Genomic DNA, 20,043 nt, shown 5'->3' with positions numbered 1-20,043 from the left:
ACGGTTGCTTCTTTTAAATTGTTAGTGCTGGGGCGCCTGGGTGGCTTGGTTGGCTGAGCATCCGACTTCGGCTCAGGTCATGATCTTGCGGTCTGTGAATTTGAGCCCCGCGTCGGGCTCTGTGCTGACAGCTCAGAGCCTGGAGCCTGCTTCAGATTCTGTGTCTCCTTCTCTCTCTGCCCCTCCCCTGCTTGTGCTCTCTCTCTCTCAAAAATAAACATTAAAAAAATTTTTTAATTGTGGTTAGTGCTATTACATTTTATGTCCATTCAAGATAGGCATAAAATAAAAATCAACAGGGTATTAATATAAAATTTTAAATTTTGCTAAATTAAAATTATTTTTAGATTTTAGATTAAAATATTGTAGAGCTGCGGCACCTGGGTGGCTCAGTCAGTTAAGGGTCTGACTCTTGATTTCTGCTCAGGTCATGATCTCACAGTCGTGAGTTCAAGCCCTGTGTCAAGCTCTGTGCTAACAATGCAGAGCCTGCTTGGGGTTCTCTCTTTCTCTCTCTCTCTCAAAATAAATAAGTAAACTTTAAAAAATAAAATAGAATACTGTAGGACCAAGAAAATAATTTTTATTTTTAAAGAAAGCTTTCATGAATTCTCTTTCTGGTACCTGATTGCCAGTTTAGGTTCCAAAAGCAGATCATGGAATCAAAACAGTCCTGTATGTAGATAGTTCAAGGGGAAAACACATTTCAGTGTGTAAAACTGGAATATGTCTTTGAGCATTCTAGATAGTTTCTGTTTCTTAACTTAGTAACACATGGGGGTCTACCAGTCTCTAATTGACTAGGAAGGAGGAAAAAACATTCTGAGGTATCCCCTGTCCTCTTAGTGTAGATCAGAAGCTGTACCAGAACATGGATCAGAGTTCCGTCTCATCTGAACTCCGCTGGCACCCAGCTGTGCAAAGCAGAGCAGTCACCGAACTTCTGCTGGCCTCTATTGTCCCGTCTTTGAGAGAAATTTGCCCTGGCACACAATCTCTACGATAACTTTATCTCTCATAATCTGAGAGTATAGTAGTTACGGAGCTTTGTTTTTTTTTTCACTTCTTTACTAAAACCCTGCGGTAAAACTTAGTTATTGAAGGCCCTCAAAAAGGTAAACATAGCTTTTACAATTTGACTTTGCAGCCTTTGGAGATTAAGCGGTCCATAGGACGTCTCTGGGGAGAGGGGCGCCTGAGGGGCTCAGTTGGTTGAATGTCGAACTCTGGATTTTGGCTCAGGTCATGATTCTAGTGTTGTGGGATTGAGCCCTGTGCTGAGCATGGAGCTTGCTTAAGATTCTCTCTTTCTCTCTCTCTCTCTCTCTCTCTCTCTCTCTCTTCCTCTCTTCCTCCCCGTCTCTCTCTCTCTCTCTCCCCCCCCCATTCCATCCACCCCCCTCCACCCATCTCACTCTCTCTCTCTCTCTCTCTCAAAAAAAAAAAATCTAGGTAGATTACAGAAAAGCTTATCTGCCATAAAAACATTTACTTGGTGACTTACCGTTCATTTTCTGACCTTTGGCAAGTGCTACCAAATTAGGTTGTATGGGGCTAGAATGTAAAAGCTGCCTATTGACATCTGAATTTTGCTTTCCCAGGTTACGTGGTACTTCTGTAATGGTTAGGTTTGTGACCAATACAACCAAAGAGAGCAAGCAAGACCTATTGGAAAGGTTGAAAAAATTGGAGTTTGATATCTCTGAAGATGAAATATTCACTTCTCTGACTGCAGCCAGAAATTTAGTAGAGCAGAAACAGGTTCGACCCATGCTGCTAGTAGATGACCGGGCACTACCTGATTTCAAAGGTACAGGAAATTTGGAAAGATACAGAAATTGGTTCTTCATATTTGCTTATAAATCAGTCTTAAAACTGGACTTTTACAAGTGTTTGTTTTTCCCCCAGACTTCCTCTTATTATTGTTATTGAAATGGTCAAAAGTTTGAATCTAAATTCATGTTGCTCAAACCTGTTTTGACACACTCCACAATAATACAATATGTAGTAACCCAGTACATCTATGTTTGTGTTTATGTATGTTAAACAATGCTTACTCTATAAGGTGTCCTTTGTTTTCTGTTTGGTTTACTTACTTGTTTGTTTGAATTTGATGCTGCTTAGAACCCTCCAGATTAGTTTCACAATCTGCTAAATGGATCATGGCCCACAGTTTGAAAAACCACAGGTCAAAATCATTTTGCATATTATAATCCTCAAATCAGGAGCCACCCTATTAATTTGATTAAATGAGATAAACTCAAGATCTACTTACTTAAAGATAGATATTGGAATCTTACATTTTATTTCAATTTGTGTTAATAGAACTAATCTGATTCCACTTAAAAATGATTGATTATGGGGAATTTATATTTATGATGGGCATGGTTTTTGAGACTGATGAATAAATCTTAATAATATTGTGAAAAAAATTCATCTCATTCTGTATAGTGAAGTTTTTAGAAGATTAAACTTTTTTCGTTGGAAAACTTAACAGACTCTGGGAAAATATCCTGGTTTTATGAAGCTTTGTCACATTCCTTCTTTTTATAAATGATACTCAGAGTGAAATGACACAGTATAGAAAAATGGGTATATAAATACCTCATTATAAAACCATATGATGGCTTTACAGATAATGATTAGGGAAATTCAGCATGCATATATAGTTAGGCTAAATCTCAAAAGTTGTCCCATCAGGAGATAGACCAGTGTATCAAACAGTTGTTATTTATAAGAAACAGAAGCCAGCTTTGGCTGAATTAAATAGAAAATACGTTTATTGGGGCGCCTGGGTGGCTCAAGTGAAGTGTTCAACTCTTGATTTCGGCTGAGGTCGTGATTTCACGGTTCATGAGTTAGAGCCCTGCATTGGGCTCTGTGCTGACAGTGTGGAGCCTTCTTGGGATTCTCCCTCTCTCTCTGTCTCTCAAAATACATAAGTAAACATTTTTTAAAAATACATTTATTAAAAGGATCTGAATGCTGGCAGGAATATAAAATGGTATACCTTCTATGGAGAGGAATTTGGCAATAGCTAGCAAAATCACATCTGAGGCAGAACGGCCCTTTGTAGGAATCTGCCCCTAAGAGATAGTTACAAAAATACACAATGACCTACAAAGTTGTTCATTTTGGCCTTATTTGAAATAACAAAAGATTGGAAACAACCCAAATGTTATTAGAAGGGGCTCATTGGTTAAATTTATGATATGTCCACAAAAAATGGAATGCCTAAAAAATAAGGGCAAATTCTATCTCCTGATAAGGAGTGGCCTTCATAGGATATATTAAGTGAAAAAAGTAAGGTATAGAAAATCTGATGTATTTTCTGTGTAAGAAAATGAGAGGGAAATGGATATATATGTATACACACACACACACATATGTATATATGAAATATATGTATATATGTGTGTATATATGTATACATATGTATATATGTATATATATTTCATATTTGTGAAAGGAAGCTAAAGAAGGATAAATAGGAAATGGAAAACTGGTTACCTAAAGGGGGAGGGAGGGAGAAAGGGATTAAGAGACAAGACTGCATGGGGCGCCTGGGTGGCTCAGTCGGTTAAGCGTCCGACTTCGGCTCAGGTCACGATCTCGCGGTCCATGAGTTCGAGCCCCGCGTCGGGCTGTGGGCTGACACCTCAGAGCCTGGAGCCTGCTTCTGGTTCTGTGTCTCCCTCTCTCTCTGTCCCTCCCCCGTTCATGCTCTGTCTCTCTCTGTCTCAAAAATAAATAAACGTTAAAAAAAAAAAAAAAAGAGAGAGACAAGACTGCTCTACAAGTATCTTGTTATATAGCTTTGCCTTTGGAACTGTATATATATTTGTATATTTAAAAGACAGTTCAAAAAGAAGCCAGTCCCTGAAAACTAAAATCAAATAGAAACAAACTTAACTCTGCAATCAAGTTCATACCCACTTAGAGAAAAGAAGCACTTCAAGTGACTTTAAAATACAATATTTTTACTCTTTGTTCATAGTGGGATAAATTCTAAGGGTAAAAGAACTGCAAAGAAATTGTCAACTGCATTTAGTAGCCTTAGTGTTATTAGTAATGTTGGCTAGTATTATTTTGTTTTTAATATTTGTTTATTTTTGAGAGAATCAGAAAGACCTAGTATGATTGGGGGAGGGGCAGAGAGAGCAGGAGAGAATCTGAAGCAGGCTCCAGGCTCTGACCTGTCAGCACAGAGCCTGACGTGGGCTCGAACTCATGAACTGTGAGATCATGACCTGAGCCAAAGTCGGATGCTAAACCTACTGAGCCACCCAGGTGCCCCTACGATTATTTTTTTTTTTAATTTTTATTTATTTTTGAGAAAGAGAGAGGGTGGGGAAGGGGCAGAGAGAGACGGAGCGAGAATCCCAAGCAGGCTCCGTGCGGTCAGCTTAGAACTCAGTATGGGGCTCAAATTCCCAAACCATGAGATCATGACCTGAGCTGAAACCAAGAGTTGGACGCTTAACTAACTGCACCCCCCAGACACCCCTGTTATTATTATTTTTTTTAATATTTATTTATTTTGAGAGAGAAAGAGCATGCATGGGGGCAGAGAGGGAGGGGGAGAGAGAATCCCAGAAAGGCTCTGCGCTGTCCTGCAGAGTCCATTGAGGGGCTTGAACTTACGAACCATGAGATCATGACCTGAACTGAAATCAAAAGTCGGATGCTTAACTGACTGAGCCACTCAGGCGCCCAGATAATGTTATGTTTATTTTTTATTTTATTATTTTTTTTTGATACTGTTTTTTTTTTTTTTAATGTTTATTTATTTTTGAGACAGAGAGAGACAGAGCATGAATGGGGGAGGGTCAGAGAGAGAGGGAGACACAGAATCGGAAGCAGGTTCCAGGCTCTGAGCTGTCAGCACAGAGCCCGACGCGGGGCTCGAACTCACAGACCGTGAGATCGTGACCTGAGCCGGAGTCAGACGCTTAACCGACCGAGCCACCCAGGCGCCCCAATACTGTTATGTTTAAAGCAAAGTAGTAATCATGCTAATATTGGTAGTACCCAAGATTTTATGTGTAAGTGAAAAGAGATACAAATATAACAACAAATAAGCTATGTATTACTAATTTTGAATTTAAAATATCATTAACAACTCCCTTGTTCTCTTAAAAAATACACGTTATTTGCTTTTCCACCGCAAAGGTCTAGAAGCAGTGACAAACAATGCTCAGAGGATGTTGTACTACCATTTCTGAATTACTCTACATTCAGGGCTACCAGTAAGGAGGAAATTGGAAACCTTGGGTGTCTGCTCTTTCTATTTCTTCCCCTCACATTTTGGTGGACTCGATGATGCACATGGTTCAAGACAGGGAATGAGAAAGGCGAATAGGAATTGGTATGTGGATAATCCACAGGACCTTTAATCAGTCTTTTACTAATTGCGATGGTGAATGTACTCATTTGGTTCTCATATCTGAAGTTCTGTTATCAGATACCAAGGCCTTAAACATGCTTTAATTATACATTAATATTTGTGGAACTAAAACTAAATTAGGCATTTCAGTAGGAAACTATAGAATGAATCTACATTCCATATTTATCACAAATGTGTTAGCCTCAACTGTGTCAATTAGAAAGTCTAATTTCCCTTGCCTCTTAGACTTTCAGTTCCTCATCAGTTGCTATTGATCTGATAGCTCATAGAGAACTCATGACTGTTCTTGTTGATTGTAATCAGCAAAGCTTTTTAAAGTTAGAAATTGTCACTTGTTCGAGAACATGAAGTTACAAGTTTGTGTGGAGATCTTCTAGTTACTGAGTAGCTGCTGTAACACCATGCAAAAGGAATATGCAAAAACACTAGAAGACCCTTTTCTTTAAGTATTATTTATACTTCCAAAGTACATTGGGCAGGATAATCTCTTAAATTTCAGATTATGGCTACAGTAAAAATTTGTATTTGATTGACTAAAGCTATTTTATTATAAAACGTATCATTACTGTTAATTGCATTTTTCAACAATTACATATTTTTCCTTTCCCAGGAATACAAACAAGCGATCCTAACGCTGTGGTCATAGGACTGGCACCAGAACATTTCCATTATCAAATTCTGAATCAAGCATTCCGGTAAGTCTTCAGCTATTTATTTTTCATCTGATCATATACTACTCTCTTCCCTTCCTTATTCTCTGTCATGTCAGGTTATAGATATATTTTACTTTCTGGCCACCCAAATTGTACATGACGATAGATATCTTCAAGATCACTTCAAGATCAACATTAAATCACATTGCTTACTGCTTGCTTAGTTTTTTAAAAATAATCAATATGTTAAAAAGTGGTGATGATCTTTGGGGTTTTTCTGGTTTGTAGAATCAATATCCTCGGGCAGAAATTCATAATAAAATTGCAACTCTGAAGCTAGCAATTTTGTAATGGAACCCAAGTCCACCTGCTCGATGGGAAGCAAAGCCAATCACTGAGATACAGGTTTGCAGCAGGGAAAGCTTATTCGAGAGGCAGCCGGAGGAGGAGACTAGAGGACAAACCTCAAATCTGCCTCCCCAGAGAGGTAGAGAACAAGTGTTTTGTAATCATAGGGGTTGAGATTACATAAATATTGATGAAAAGGGCAGGGAAACTTACATGAGTATTCATGAGGAAAGATGGAGCGTGATCACTGAGCAAACATATATGTGACATATCCCATGTTCACTTTGGGGTGGAGATTTAACCCCAGAATAAGGCAAAATTCAGCCCCTGACATCAGGAGGTTATCTTAGGACAAAGAGAAGAAGGGGCTATGGGCATGCTCTGAGAACTGGTATAAACTGAATGGGGTCTTGGGCTCATTATCTTAAGTAAGGAGTGCAGGGCTTTGCTTGTCCATAGACTGGAACCATATCAGATGACCTTGAGTCCAAGCTTCTGCAGAGACAGCTAGTGGATTTGTTAGTGGGATCTGAAAAGACAAAATAGCTGATTAAGGGGCAACAGTTCTCTGAAAAACAAGATTTAAACTTTCTGCTCGTTTTAACCTCGTCAATCCCATGGGGCATAGTTTCAGTTTTATGTTTTATTATCATTTCTGTGATTCTCCATTGACTGTGCTATTCTCTGAGGAAGATATCATCCAGGCTAACGCTCCAAAAACAGTACATGTGATTCTTCCTCCAATGACAATCTAGGCTATCAAGAAAAGTTGACACATTTGGCCACACTTTCAGAGATTATTTGATAAGTGATAATGGTAGTCTGAACTGGGATGGTGGCAATAGAAATGAAGAAGCAGATTTAGGTAGTGTTGACATGACTTGATGGATGGTTGGGTTAAGGGGGTGAGGAAGACCAGTGAGTCAAGGAAAATGTCCAGATTTCTAATGTGAGCACATGTGACAGAACACTCCCAGTTAGGGTTCAGGAGGTGATAAGTTTAGGTTGGGGCTATTGGGCCTTTGGGGTATCTAGGTGGGGGTGTTCCAAAGGCTGTTGGTAGAAATGGGGGGACATAACAACATGGGAAATGTTATAAACCTTCACTTGTGTGTCCATTTTTTTACGTGAACTTTTCACTGCTGCTTCAAAAAGAAGACGGCATACTGGTTTTCATACTTCCTAAGATAAATTGTATCAGAATTTACCCGCAAATCTGCTCTAGAGTGAGATCGATCTTTTTCCTTGAATTTTTCATTTTTCATAGATTTTTCATTTTTCATCTTGTCTTTTATTTCTTGTCAAACCATTAAACAGTGTAATTTGCCTTTGAATTTATGACGAGCTAAGTAGTTGTAAATATTTCATCAGGTTACACTGAACTTGTTAAAAAACTTTTAATAGCTTGGTAAATTTTTGGTATTTAATTACAAAGAATGCCATAAAAACATCATTTTCTTTCTAGTACAGAGATCTGCAAGAATCATTATAATGTATACTTGATGTAGAATTCATTTCTTGATGTAGATGTCTAAGAATCAGAATGTTTTTAAAATTTTTTTTTTTTCAACGTTTTTAATTTATTTTTGGGACAGAGAGAGACAGAGCATGAATGGGGGAGGGGCAGAGAGAGAGGGAGACACAGAATCGGAAACAGGCTCCAGGCTCCGAGCCATCAGCCCAGAGCCTGACGCGGGGCTCGAACTCACGGACCGCAAGATCGTGACCTGGCTGAAGTCGGACGCTTAACCGACTGCGCCACCCAGGCGCCCCAGAATCAGAATGTTTTTAGAAACTTTAAAATTCACTACAGGGTTCACACATCTGGGCACATTTTTTGCTGTTGATCTTGGAAGTGGATGTTCTCATGGACAGTCTTTATGGCCAAAACTAGCACTTTGGGAACATCCACCTTTTTCCCCTGTATGAGCATTAATTTTAGAACCTCAGTTAATGGAACCTATGGCTACTTATGCACTTTTATTTGTGACTTTCTTAGTCACTGTGATGGTCAAGCCTTTGTCTAAAAGGAATGAATCCACTTTTTATAGCTGCTCAGTATCCATTTACTATATTTGCTGGAGAACCATGGCTATGCCATGTTGCTTGAAGATGTACTTTGGGGTATATAGTATTAAACTTTCTTTTGCTTCGCCTACTTCAGTTATCCTCCTTTAGCTTCTTGGAGAAAGGGGCAGGTGGTTATCTGACGTACTCCTTAAGTAAAATTTACAACTGTGCCACAATCAGTTTTCATTTAAAATAGAGAACTTGCTATGAATTCTTACTTCTGAACTTATCCCACTACCCTTTATCCATTTCTTTAACCACAGAATTCAAGGAGAAGGCATTGATCGATTTTAGCTGGTAATTTGGGAAGGACATATTTAATAGGAAGTTGGGAGGTCTCTGTCTTAGATGAATACTAGACTCAGGGTAATAAAAATGTACGTTGACATAATACTGACTTTGTAATTGCTCGGATGCTGTCTAATTAGTACACTTCCCTAACCATATTGATTTTTTTAAACACTACGTTTTAAAGCATTACAGTGCACTTATAGGTCAACTCTAATTTCACAAATGCACTTAACAGCTGGGTGGAGAATTAACAGAAGGATTTTAGGTCTTGCCCTTCTTTGCATATTGATGTCTCCACCGAGACTATGCCTCCCAACCAGTGACTACAGCTGTTTGGATTGTGTGTGGCAAATATAGACATCTCAAATGAACCACCGATTAGCTAAATTACTATTCAGGTTGATAATGAGAATAAGCATTGGATTTTAAACCCCATTGCATAGCTGCCTTGAATAACAGCTTCAGGGGCATATTGCCCTCAGGCAGATACATCAACCTTCCACATTACACTGCCTCTTATTTACTGTGTTTTGAATGGGTACTTCCCCGCCCCCCACAAATGCACAGTACAGTCTGTCTACAAACGTGTGTTAAATGTCTGAATGAAATTGAGAACACTGAATTTAAAGAATTGATTTTGGGGAAGGATAGAACCACCTATAAGGAGTAGATATGATTTGGGTTTGGATTCTGTAAGACATTCAAATCCTAAGAGCCGTTGGTGGCTTTCCCCCTTTTGTCTCCTACTAAAAGATACAAAGTATAATATAATGAACACTCATATGCCTGTCAACCAGTTTAAGAAATGCAAACTGTCAACACATTTGATATCCTCTGCATATCCCTCCCCAATTTTATTGCCCAAGGCCCAAAAGTAACCAAGGTTATGAATTTTGTGTTTATCGTTGTCATACGTTTCTTTATACTTATACCACATACACAGGTATCCGTAGACAGTATGTAGTAGTATTTTGCGTGTTTTATATGGTACATAATCATCAATTTTCTTCATCTTCTGGTAGTATTATATGAGTCATCAATGCAAATATCCAAAGCTCTAGTTCCTTCATTTTCCCAGCCATAGTATGAGCTTGTAGCAAGGTTTTTTTTTCATCTTCTGATCTGAGTTAGAAACCCAAAGCTTGAGCATTGTAGTAATGGACCAATTATAATTAAATTTGATGATCTCTATGAGGAGAAAGGCTGCTGGGCAAGCAGCTCACTTAATAACCTAACTTGAAGTTAGTGACAAAACTAAAAAAAAAAAAAAAAAAATCAGCACAAAAGTAATATGTCTTCATTGTAGAAAAGTTTAAATGTTCAAAAAAGAAAAAAGAATAAATAAAATTACCTGTAATCCTGCCACCTAAAGAGAACCCCAGTTAACACGCTAGCACATAGCCCGTTTGTTTCCACGCACATAAATATTTAGATAAAAATAAGAATGTATGACACTGTGTGGTAACTTGCTTTTTAAAAGCTCCACGACGGGGGCACCTGAGTGGCTCAGTCTTTTGAGCGTCCAACTTTGGCTCCAGTCATGATCTCAGGGTTCTTGAGTTTGAGCCCCACATCGGGCTTGCTGCTGTCAGCTCAGAGCCTGTTTCGGATCCTCTGTCCTCCCCTCTCTCTCTGCCTCTCCCCTGCTCACACACACTGTCTCTCTGTCTCACTCAAAAATAAATAAACATTTGGGGCGCCTGGGTGGCTCAGTCGGTTAAGCGGCCGACTTCAGCTCAGGTCACGATCTCGCGGTCCATGAGTTCGAGCCCCGCGTCGGGCTCTGGGCTGATGGCTCAGAGCCTGGAGCCTGCTTCCGATTCTGTGTCTCCCTCTCTCTCTGCCCCTCCCCCGTTCATGCTCTGTCTCTCTCTGTCTCAAAAAAAAATAAAAAATAAAACAGTAAAAAAAACAAATAAATAAAAAATAAACATTAAAAAAAATAATCACCCCACGATGTATTGTACATGTTTTTCTGTATTCTTTTTTTTTTTTATGTTTATTTATTTATTTTGAGAGGGAGAGAATCCCAAGCAGGCTCCATGCTCTCAGTGCAGAGCCTGGGGGAGGGCTCAAACTCATGAACCATGAAATCATAACCTGAGCTGAAAGCAAGAGTCAGATGCTTAACCAAGTGAGCCACCCAGGCACCCTGTTTTTCTATATTCTTAAGTAGTCTTCCAAAATGTGTTTGAGTCCCACAGCATATCCCGGTTTAAAAAGTGCAATAAATTGTGTAGCCATCTGCTTCCCATTAGTTATTTCCAGGATTTTAAAGTTAGTTTTGAAAAAATGAGAACGTGTTTTCTAAGCAGTATTCGTGTTCATTCCTTAAGATTGTTTTCAGAAGTATCGTTGCTGGGTCAAAGGAATTTGGGGAAAAAATTATAGAGAATAGCTTAACCTAGGAAAAATTAAAGTTTTTTTTTTTTTTTTTTTTTTCCCTAAATGAAGCGCAGCTGCCCTGGAGCTTCTAGAGGAGCTTATTAAGATGTCCTTATCACTGGAGATAAGTGACATCACAACTTTCACAGGTAAATGCAGAGATGCAGGCTGCTTAACGATAATGTTTCAGGACTTTGTTAATGACTTCTTTCCTATAATTGTTGCAAGGTACATGAGTCCCCAAAAAGTCTTAAAGGGGTGTAGAAATTAGTTTTTTTTGGTTTGGAGGAGGAGATTCTTATTGCTGTGAACGGTTTTTGTTAAATATTGAATTGCTTTCTTCACCCCATCTCCTTAAGAAAGGAAATAAGACGTTTACTCCGGTATATTCAGTTCCTTAGAAAGAGAAGAAGAGAAAGGGAAGAAAAAAATGAACAATACTGGCCTCAGATATTAATGCATTTGGACAGTAACTCCTGAATTTTTTTCTAGGTGTTTGGAGCCCTGGATAAGAGCAGTTCCAAAACGATGTGGCAGCAGGGCGTAAAGTAGGAATATTTCTGTGGGCTTTTTCTGTTTTGAAAGGGCCGATTATGATGCAGTTTTTTTTTTCATTTTTTTTTTTAACGTTTATTTTTGAAACAGAGAGAGACAGAGCATGAATGGGGGAGGGTCAGAGAGAGAGGGAGACACAGAATCTGAAACAGGCTCCAGGCTCTGAGCCGTCAGCCCAGAGCCCGATGCGGGGCTCAAACTCACAGACAGTGAGATCGTGACCTGAGCCGAAGTCAGACGCTTAACCGATTGAGCCACCCAGGCGCCCCTATGATGCAGTTTTTTAAATTGAAGTCCAGATTATAAAAATAAAACACTTTGGAGGTGAGAAATTGTTTAAGACTTATGAACATGAGTTATGTAAAGCACTCCATTATATATATATATATATATATATACACACACACACACACACACACACACACATATATATATACACACACACACACACACATATATATATATATATATATATATATATATATATATATATGCAAGAGGACTTTATATGCCAGTTTGAAAATCAGAATACAGAACTGAGTTGAATATGAGTCACTAACTACTCTTCTTTTTTAATCAACTGGGGAGATTCTTTTATGGTCAGGGCAGCTCTTGCTGCTCCAAATAAAAGCTTCAGGTGAGTAAATCACATGAATATATTACTGATTTTTTAAATTGGATGTATAACAGGCACAGTAAGGTGCACAGATTGTCAGTATACAACTCAATAAAATTAAAAAAAATTTTTCTTAATGTTTATTTCTGAGACAGAGAGAGACAGAGGATGAGTGGGGGAGGGGCAGAGAGAGAGGGGGACACAGAATCCGAAGCGGGCTCCAGCCTCTAAGCTGTCGGCACAGAGCCCGTCGCGGGGCTCAAACTCACAAACCGCGAGATCGTGACCTGAGCAGAAGTCAGATGCTCAACCGACTGAGCCACCCAGGTGCCCCTCAATAAAATTTTACACGTAGACCAAACTGTGTAACCTCCACTCTGATCAAGAGCCAGAACATTTAGAGCGCCCTAGAAGGCTCCCTAGCCCAGTCAACACTACCTCTTCCGTAAGGTAACCACCATGATTTCTGTCAGTATTACCAGTTCTTGATCCTCATATGAATGAAATCATCTAATTGTAGCATGTTTGTGTGTTTGTGAGATCACCCAGGTTGTTGCATGTAACAGTACTTAGTTTTGTTTTCTTCTTTTTTTTTTTTATTGTTGTTATGTTGTACAGTTGTCCATTGTATGGATATGCCACAATTTGTTTATTTATTTTACCATTAATGGCATGTAGATTGTTTCCAGTTTTGGCTGTTATGAATAAAGCTGCTACGCACATTCTTCTACATGTCTTTTGGGCGGCATATGTGCTCATTTCTCTTGGGTCTGTTATCTAGGAAGGAAATTGCTGGGTAATAGGATAAGCACTTGTTTAGATTTAGTAAATATTGCCGAACAGCTTTCCACAGTGATTGTACTGGGTCATATGTTCCCACTAGCTATCAACAGGAGCTCTGCTTGCTCCCCATTCTCATCAGTGTCTTGCTAGTCTATGTAATTGTAGCTGTTCTGTTTGGTGTGGGTGGTGGTATCTTACTGAGTTTCAGTTTGTATTTCCCATATGAGTAATGTCGTTTTCACGTACTTATTGGCCATTGGATAGCTTTTGTGATGTGCCGTTCAAATCTTTGGCCTTTTCTGACTGGATTGTATTTTTCTTACTGATTTATAGGAGCTCTTTATACAGGTCTTTGGTTGGACATATGTACTGCAGCTGTCTTATCCCTGTCGTGGTTTGCCTCCGTTAGTAGTATGAGAAGTCTAATCACATGAGGACATGAAGTTCTTAATTTTGATGGAGTCCCATTTGTCAATATTTTCTTCTATTCTGCTGAAGAAATCTTTGCCTACCCCACAGTCATGAAGATATTTTCCTGAGGTTTTTTCTACCAGCTTTGTTGTTCTACCTTTAACGAATACATCTGGGGTCTATTTTAATTAATTTTTGTGAATTATGTGAGGTAAAAGTTCACTTTTCTCCATATGGATATCCAGTTGTTTCAGCAACATTTATTGCAAAGACCCATTCTTTCTTTTTTTTTTTTTTTTTTTTAAATTTTTTTTTTTCAACGTTTTTTATTTTTTTATTTTTGGGACAGAGAGAGACAGAGCATGAACGGGGGAGGGGCAGAGAGAGAGGGAGACACAGAATCGGAAACAGGCTCCAGGCTCCGAGCCATCAGCCCAGAGCCTGACGCGGGGCTCGAACTCACGGACCACGAGATCGTGACCTGGCTGAAGTCGGACGCTTAACCGACTGCGCCACCCAGGCGCCCCAAGACCCATTCTTTCTATTCTAGAATTGCAGTGGTGCTTTTGGTGCTTTTGACATAAATTCGGTGACTATAGATGTACGGCTCTGTTTCTAGATTCTTTATCTACACTTGTGTTGTTCCATACTGTCTCAATGCTCTGGCTTTCTAATCAGTCTTAATATCCAGTAGTGTTCATTCTCCAACTTTAACATTTTTTAAAATTGTCTTGGCCATTCTACATCTTTTGAATTTCCATATAAAGTTTGGAATTAGCTTGTCAGTTTCCACACACAAAAAAAGCCTACTGGGAGTGTGATTGGATTCTATTTAATCTATGAATTGGGGTAGCATTTACAATGGTATCTGAACAATGATGTCTCTTACAGTCTATGACAATGGAATGTATCTCCACTTAGGTTTTATTTTTGTGCTTTTTCAGCAGTGTTTTTACAGTATGGGCCTTAGATGTTTTGTTAAATTAATCCTTTTATTTCTTGTTTTTTGAGGGTGTTATAAATGGCATTTTATTAAATTTCATTTTTAAGTGGTGTTGCTAATATACAGAGGTATAATTGACTTTTTGTATGTTAGCCTTGCATTTACTGATCTTATATTTACTTACTAAGAAAATAAGTTATTTGGAGAGTCTTTTGGATTGGATTTTCTACATAGTCAATTGTGGCACCTGCAGATAATGAGAGTATTCCTTCTCCCCTACCAATCTTTATGTTTTTATTTCTTTTTTTTTTTTTTTTTTTGCTTTATTCCGTCTGGGACCCCAACTGCGGTACTAAACAGAAGTGGTGATGGTAGGTAACCTGCTATTAATGAGACAGTTACTGTGGCAGTATGACATTGGAGATATTCTGAAGGTTTCCGTTAATTGTTAATGAGCTTTTCCTTTGATATATTTCACGATTTACTATTGTTTTAATTTGAGCTTTTGGTAGTTGGTGTTTCTCGGGTCAGTCGGGAGTGTCAGTACTTTGGTGATCGTCTAATCCAGTGGGTCTCAACCAGAGACATTTTTGCTTCCCAGAGGACATTTGGCAATGTTTGGAGACATTCTTGGTTGTCACAACTGGGGATGAGCAGTGCTGCTGGTACCTAGCGGGCAGAGGCCAGGGATGCCACTAAATGTCCTACAGGGTATCCGACAGCCTGACAACAGCATTTTCCAGTCCAAGAGGTCAGTAGTGCCAAGATTGAAAAGCCCCCCGATCTACTTCAGCCTCTTCATTTGAAAAGAAACTGAGGCCCACAAACATGACGTGATTTGCTGTTACCTATTGTAAATAGCATAGATACCACACTTCCTGTATTTATGAAGAAAAATAATTGCCATTACTGTCAGACAGATACTCTGAAAAGGTTTGCATATATCATCTCTGTTCCCCAAGATGGTGGGCATTATTCCGCATATTAAATCAAGACACTCAGACGTACAGGGCTTCATCCATGAATTTATTCAGTAGCCATTTAGTGAGAGGTGCCGGGGCTTTTTTTTGTTTGCGTCTTGGAAGTAAGAGATACCATGATGAGCAAAACTGATGGGCATGGTGGAAATTATATTCTAGTGAGGAAGACAGACTAGTCACAGTTGAGTAAGGACTATAAACTATAGTTTATACGGGAAGTGATACAGGGGACAAAGGGTGATGAGGGAAGAGATTGGAGGCAAGGAGGAAGTCCACTTTACATATGGAGGTTGGAAATGTTTCCTTGATGTGTGGACGTTGAAGCTGAGACCTGACGAGTGAGCAGAAGATAGCTTTGTGAAAGTATGGGGAACTGTTTCAGGAGGAGGGAACACTGGGTATATGGGTTGAAACACAACAGAGTGACATTTTCTTTTAAGTGAGAAAAGATGATTGTGTCTGGTACACAACCATGGATAGGGAAGGTGACTTAAGACTGGAGATGTAGACGGGGGGTCAGACAAGGCAGGGACTTAGGCTGTAGTGAGGACTGTGGGCTTTATACTGTTTGAAGTGAGAGTTGTTGAGGGATTCTGCATGTGGAAGGGATATGATCCCATCTTTCCTTTTTTTTTTTCTTTAAGTTTATTTATTTTGAGAGAGAGAGAGAGAGAGGGTGTGAGAGAGCACATGTAGGTGGGGGAGTGGCAGGGGGTGAGGAGAGAGAGAGGGAGAGAATGAATCCCAAGCAGGCTCCACAATGTAGTGCAGAGCCCGGTGTGGGGCTCGAACGCATGAACCTCAAGACCATGACCTGAGCTGAAATCAGGAGTAGGATGCTTAACCGACTGAGCCACTCAGGCGCCCCTACAGCCAGAGATTTTTTTTTTTTTTTAATGTTTATTTATTTCAGAGAGAGAGATGGAGAGACAGAACATGAGCAGGGGAGGGGCAGAGAGGGAGAAGGAGACACAGAATCTGAAGCGGGCTCCAGGCTCTGAGCTGTCAGGACAGAGCCCGACGCGGGGCTTGAACCCATGAATCGTGAGATCATGACCTGAGCCAAAGTTGGACACTTAACTGACTGAGCCACCCAGGTGCCCCAACAGCCAGAGATTTTTATTTTTTTATATTAAATATAATTTATTGTCAAATTGGTTTCCATATAACACACAGTGCTCATCCCAACAGGTGCCCTCCTCAATGCCCATCACCCACTTTCCCCTCTCCCCCACCCCCCATCAACCCTCAGTTTGTTTTCAGTATATAAGAGTCTCTTATGGTTTGCCTCCTTCCCTCTCTGTAACTTTTTTTCCCCCTTTCTCCTCCCCCGTGGATTAAGTTTCTCAGGATCCACATATGAGTGAAAACATATGGTATCTGCCTTTCTCTGCCTGACTCATTTCACTTAGCATAATACCCTCCAGTTCCATCCATGTTGCTACAAATGGCCAGATTTCATCCTTTCTCATTGCCAAGTAGTATTCCATTGTGTATATAAACCACAATTTCTTTATCCATTCATCAGTTGATGGACATTAGGCTCTTTCCATAATTTGGCTATTGTTGAAAGTGCTGCTATAAACATTGGGGTACAAGTGCCCCTGTGCATCACCACTCCTGTATCCCTTGGGTAAATTCCCAGCAGTGCTATTGCTGGGTTACAGCGTAGATCTATTTTTAATTTTTTGAGGAACCTCCACACTGTCTTCCAGAGCGGCTACACCAGTTTGCATTCTCATCAACAGTGCAAGAGGGTTCCCGTTTCTCCACATCCTCTCCAGCATCTGTATCTCCTGAGTTGTTCATTTTAGCCACTCTGACCCAGCCAGAGATTTTTAAATCCGGCCTTCCTTGTGCCATTTTTCCCTTGTTTCTTGAACCTCAATAATTTTACAGTTAGATATAGACAGAAAATTCTCAGATTTATTGCTGATGCATTCCTGGTGGTTACAAAAGCAACCAACCATTTGTTCCCCTGTCTAGAAAGTGTACAAGTATTGGGGTGTCTATTTTTGATATTTTTTTAATGTTTAACTATAAATATCTTTTCATCTGTGTCCTAGAAAACATTTACCTTTCAGGCCATCCTGAATATACCTGGGCTTTTCAGAGATTCAGTAAAGCTCATGTTGTGCAGAGAAGGACGCTAGAAGCAGGCACCACTTCCTTGCGAGATGCCTGTCTTCTCCAGCCTGGTGAAGAACCAGTTCCCATTTAGAGAGATGTGGACGAACCCACAGTTTCAGCCCTTCCAGGGAAGGCACTAAAGTACTGCCTGGGAATTAAGTACACACATCAATCAAGCTGATAAGTCTTATCCCCAGTTAATATATAATAAAATATTAACAAAGCTAAATCAAATGAGTTTTTAGTTTAGCTATATCAGTGGAAAGCAATTTTGAGGTCTGTTGCATAAAGAATTCCAGTTCCGTGGTAGAGTAGCAAATAAATGGGATTGGGGGTGGGATGACAAGAGGAGGGGATAGATAAATTACCCGTTATTATCTCACTATCAGCAGTGTTTCTTTAAGGCCAACATAGTGGCTTTATCAGGTTTCCTAACCATTGGATTTCAAGATCAGCTTTAAGAAGTAAATTTGTATTAATACTTAGAGAATACATTTGGAGGATCTATCCTATGTTGTGAACAATTCATAGTAACTAACAGTAAAGCCCTGTAATAGTCCAGTATTGGTTTTACTTAATAAAATATTTAATCATAAATGTCTGAATTCTGCATCTCCCACAGGAAGGCATTTCTGTGCCCACTGACAAGAATAATTTAGCAGTTTCATAGTTGAGCGCTTAATTACTCATAATTGTGAAGGGTAAGACGTGATGAATTCCTCCTCGATGGACATACTAAATATTTTAACTAAGGAGATGGCTTAAAGTAAATTAAGCCAGTGAGATCATTTATTACATTGGTTAAAAGCAGTTGAAGAAATAGATCTTGCCCCGCATCCCATTAGATGAGACTGTGTACGTGACAGTCTCTGCTGTGTCCCTGACTGCAGGCTGCACTGTCGGGACGGTGACGGGTGTCTGGGGAAGGGGGTTGGGAGGGAAGTACGAAGGAGCTGGTTTCTTGGATTATGTTTTGCCTGAGTCACTAATGAGGCTCCTTAGCTCTATGTAGAGTTTGGTTCTCAAAAGACTGGGAAAACTCTTTCTGCCCTTTTCGTTGGCCTGAGAGCATTTGTCCTAAATCAGGACAAAGGAAGGGACTCGGCACTTGGTGTGTTCTTCAGGGAAGATGGCCTCATTTGCAAAGTAATGTCCCAAGCAGTCAGAGGTACAACGAAGAGGTAAAGGTACAAGCAGAAAGTCCTTGTAAAGTGCTCTTCTAAATTTCTTTATTAGAAGGAAACTTACATTCTGGAGTAAAGAGAAATCCAGATACTTCCAGAATGTGTCAGCGCGGCAACAGTTGTGTCAGATTGTAAAAGGCTCAAGAGCCTCCCACTTACCGTTAGGGAAGGTTGAAACAACTTGTCTCATTAAGTTAAGCTTCTTCCCTCGAGTGTCTTATTTAGCTTTACTTCTCTTCATTCTCTCCCTGGTGATTTGGGTAAAGTGTCTGAAACCACTAAAGGTAAAAGGTTGAAGCAATCCCAAATTTAATAATCTATCACCTTTCTTGTGCGTATCTGAGTGTAATTCCCAGCAGTTCTCAGCGAATTCATTAGAAGACAGCAAGTCATTAAAAGTTAATAAGAAACTATTTGTTTCTGTGAGTGTGAATAAAACCACTTTGTGAGTCTGACATTCTTTTCCAGTCATAAAAGCCTTGCTTTTAGCCAATTTCCATTTTCTCTGTCTCCCCAGGTTACTCCTGGACGGGGCACCTCTGATCGCAATCCACAAGGCCAGGTATTACAAGAGGAAAGATGGCCTGGCCCTGGGGCCTGGACCGTTCGTGATGGCTTTAGAGTATGCCACAGACACCAAAGCCACAGTAGTGGGAAAACCAGAGAAAACGTTCTTTTTGGAAGCATTGCGGGGCACTGGCTGTGAACCTGAGGAGGCCGTGATGATAGGAGACGTAAGTAGCAAAGGCCAGGAAATGCCCTGAGCTCACCCATCATGCTGGGAAGACCCAACTCCAAAGCACTGCTTTGAAAGCCACACAGACTCTGTTACTGCTGATACCAGCTGGTAGTAAGTGGTACCTACCTATAAACAGGCTTGTCCGTGGATGCATAGTGATGCTCTTCTAAAGAACTGAAATTTTTATTATTTCTGACATTGTTCACAGTGTGGTGAGATGTGTGCGATCCAAAAGACCATTTAATGCAAGTCAATTAAATGCTTTGTATGTCTTTTTTTTTTTTTTTTTTTCAACGTTTTTTATTTATTTTTGGGACAGAGAGAGACAGAGCATGAACGGGGGAGGGGCAGAGAGAGAGGGAGACACAGAATTGGAAACAGGCTCCAGGCTCCGAGCCATCAGCCCAGAGCCTGACGCGGGGCTCGAACTCACGGACCGCGAGATCGTGACCTGGCTGAAGTCGGACGCTTAACCGACTGCGCCACCCAGGCGCCCCATCTTTGTATGTCTTTTTGAAGAAAACCTCTACACAAATTTCAGTTTTTTT

At 39.9% G+C, this 20,043-nt stretch overlaps 1 protein-coding gene across 6 annotated transcripts in view; it reads left to right on the top strand.

The window, feature by feature from the left end:
- HDHD2 (haloacid dehalogenase like hydrolase domain containing 2) overlaps nucleotides 1-20,043 on the top strand; it is a 37,432-nt gene that overhangs the window by 11,111 nt on the left and 6,278 nt on the right. For all 6 annotated transcript variants that reach the window (XM_081790821.1, XM_081790816.1, XM_060613777.3 and 3 more), the window contains exons 3-5: nucleotides 1,602-1,810; nucleotides 6,018-6,102; nucleotides 19,274-19,490. In XM_081790821.1, the coding sequence (XP_081646947.1) occupies nucleotides 1,602-1,810; nucleotides 6,018-6,102; nucleotides 19,274-19,490 (511 nt within the window). The remainder of the gene's footprint in view (nucleotides 1-1,601; nucleotides 1,811-6,017; nucleotides 6,103-19,273; nucleotides 19,491-20,043) is intronic.

This window comes from Panthera onca, chromosome D3, assembly GCF_046562875.1.
Source record: "Panthera onca isolate mPanOnc1 chromosome D3, mPanOnc1 haplotype 2, whole genome shotgun sequence".
Lineage (NCBI taxonomy): Eukaryota > Metazoa > Chordata > Mammalia > Carnivora > Felidae > Panthera > Panthera onca.
Note: the sequence above shows the minus strand (reverse complement) of the source record. Positions and strands in the feature narration are given on the sequence as shown.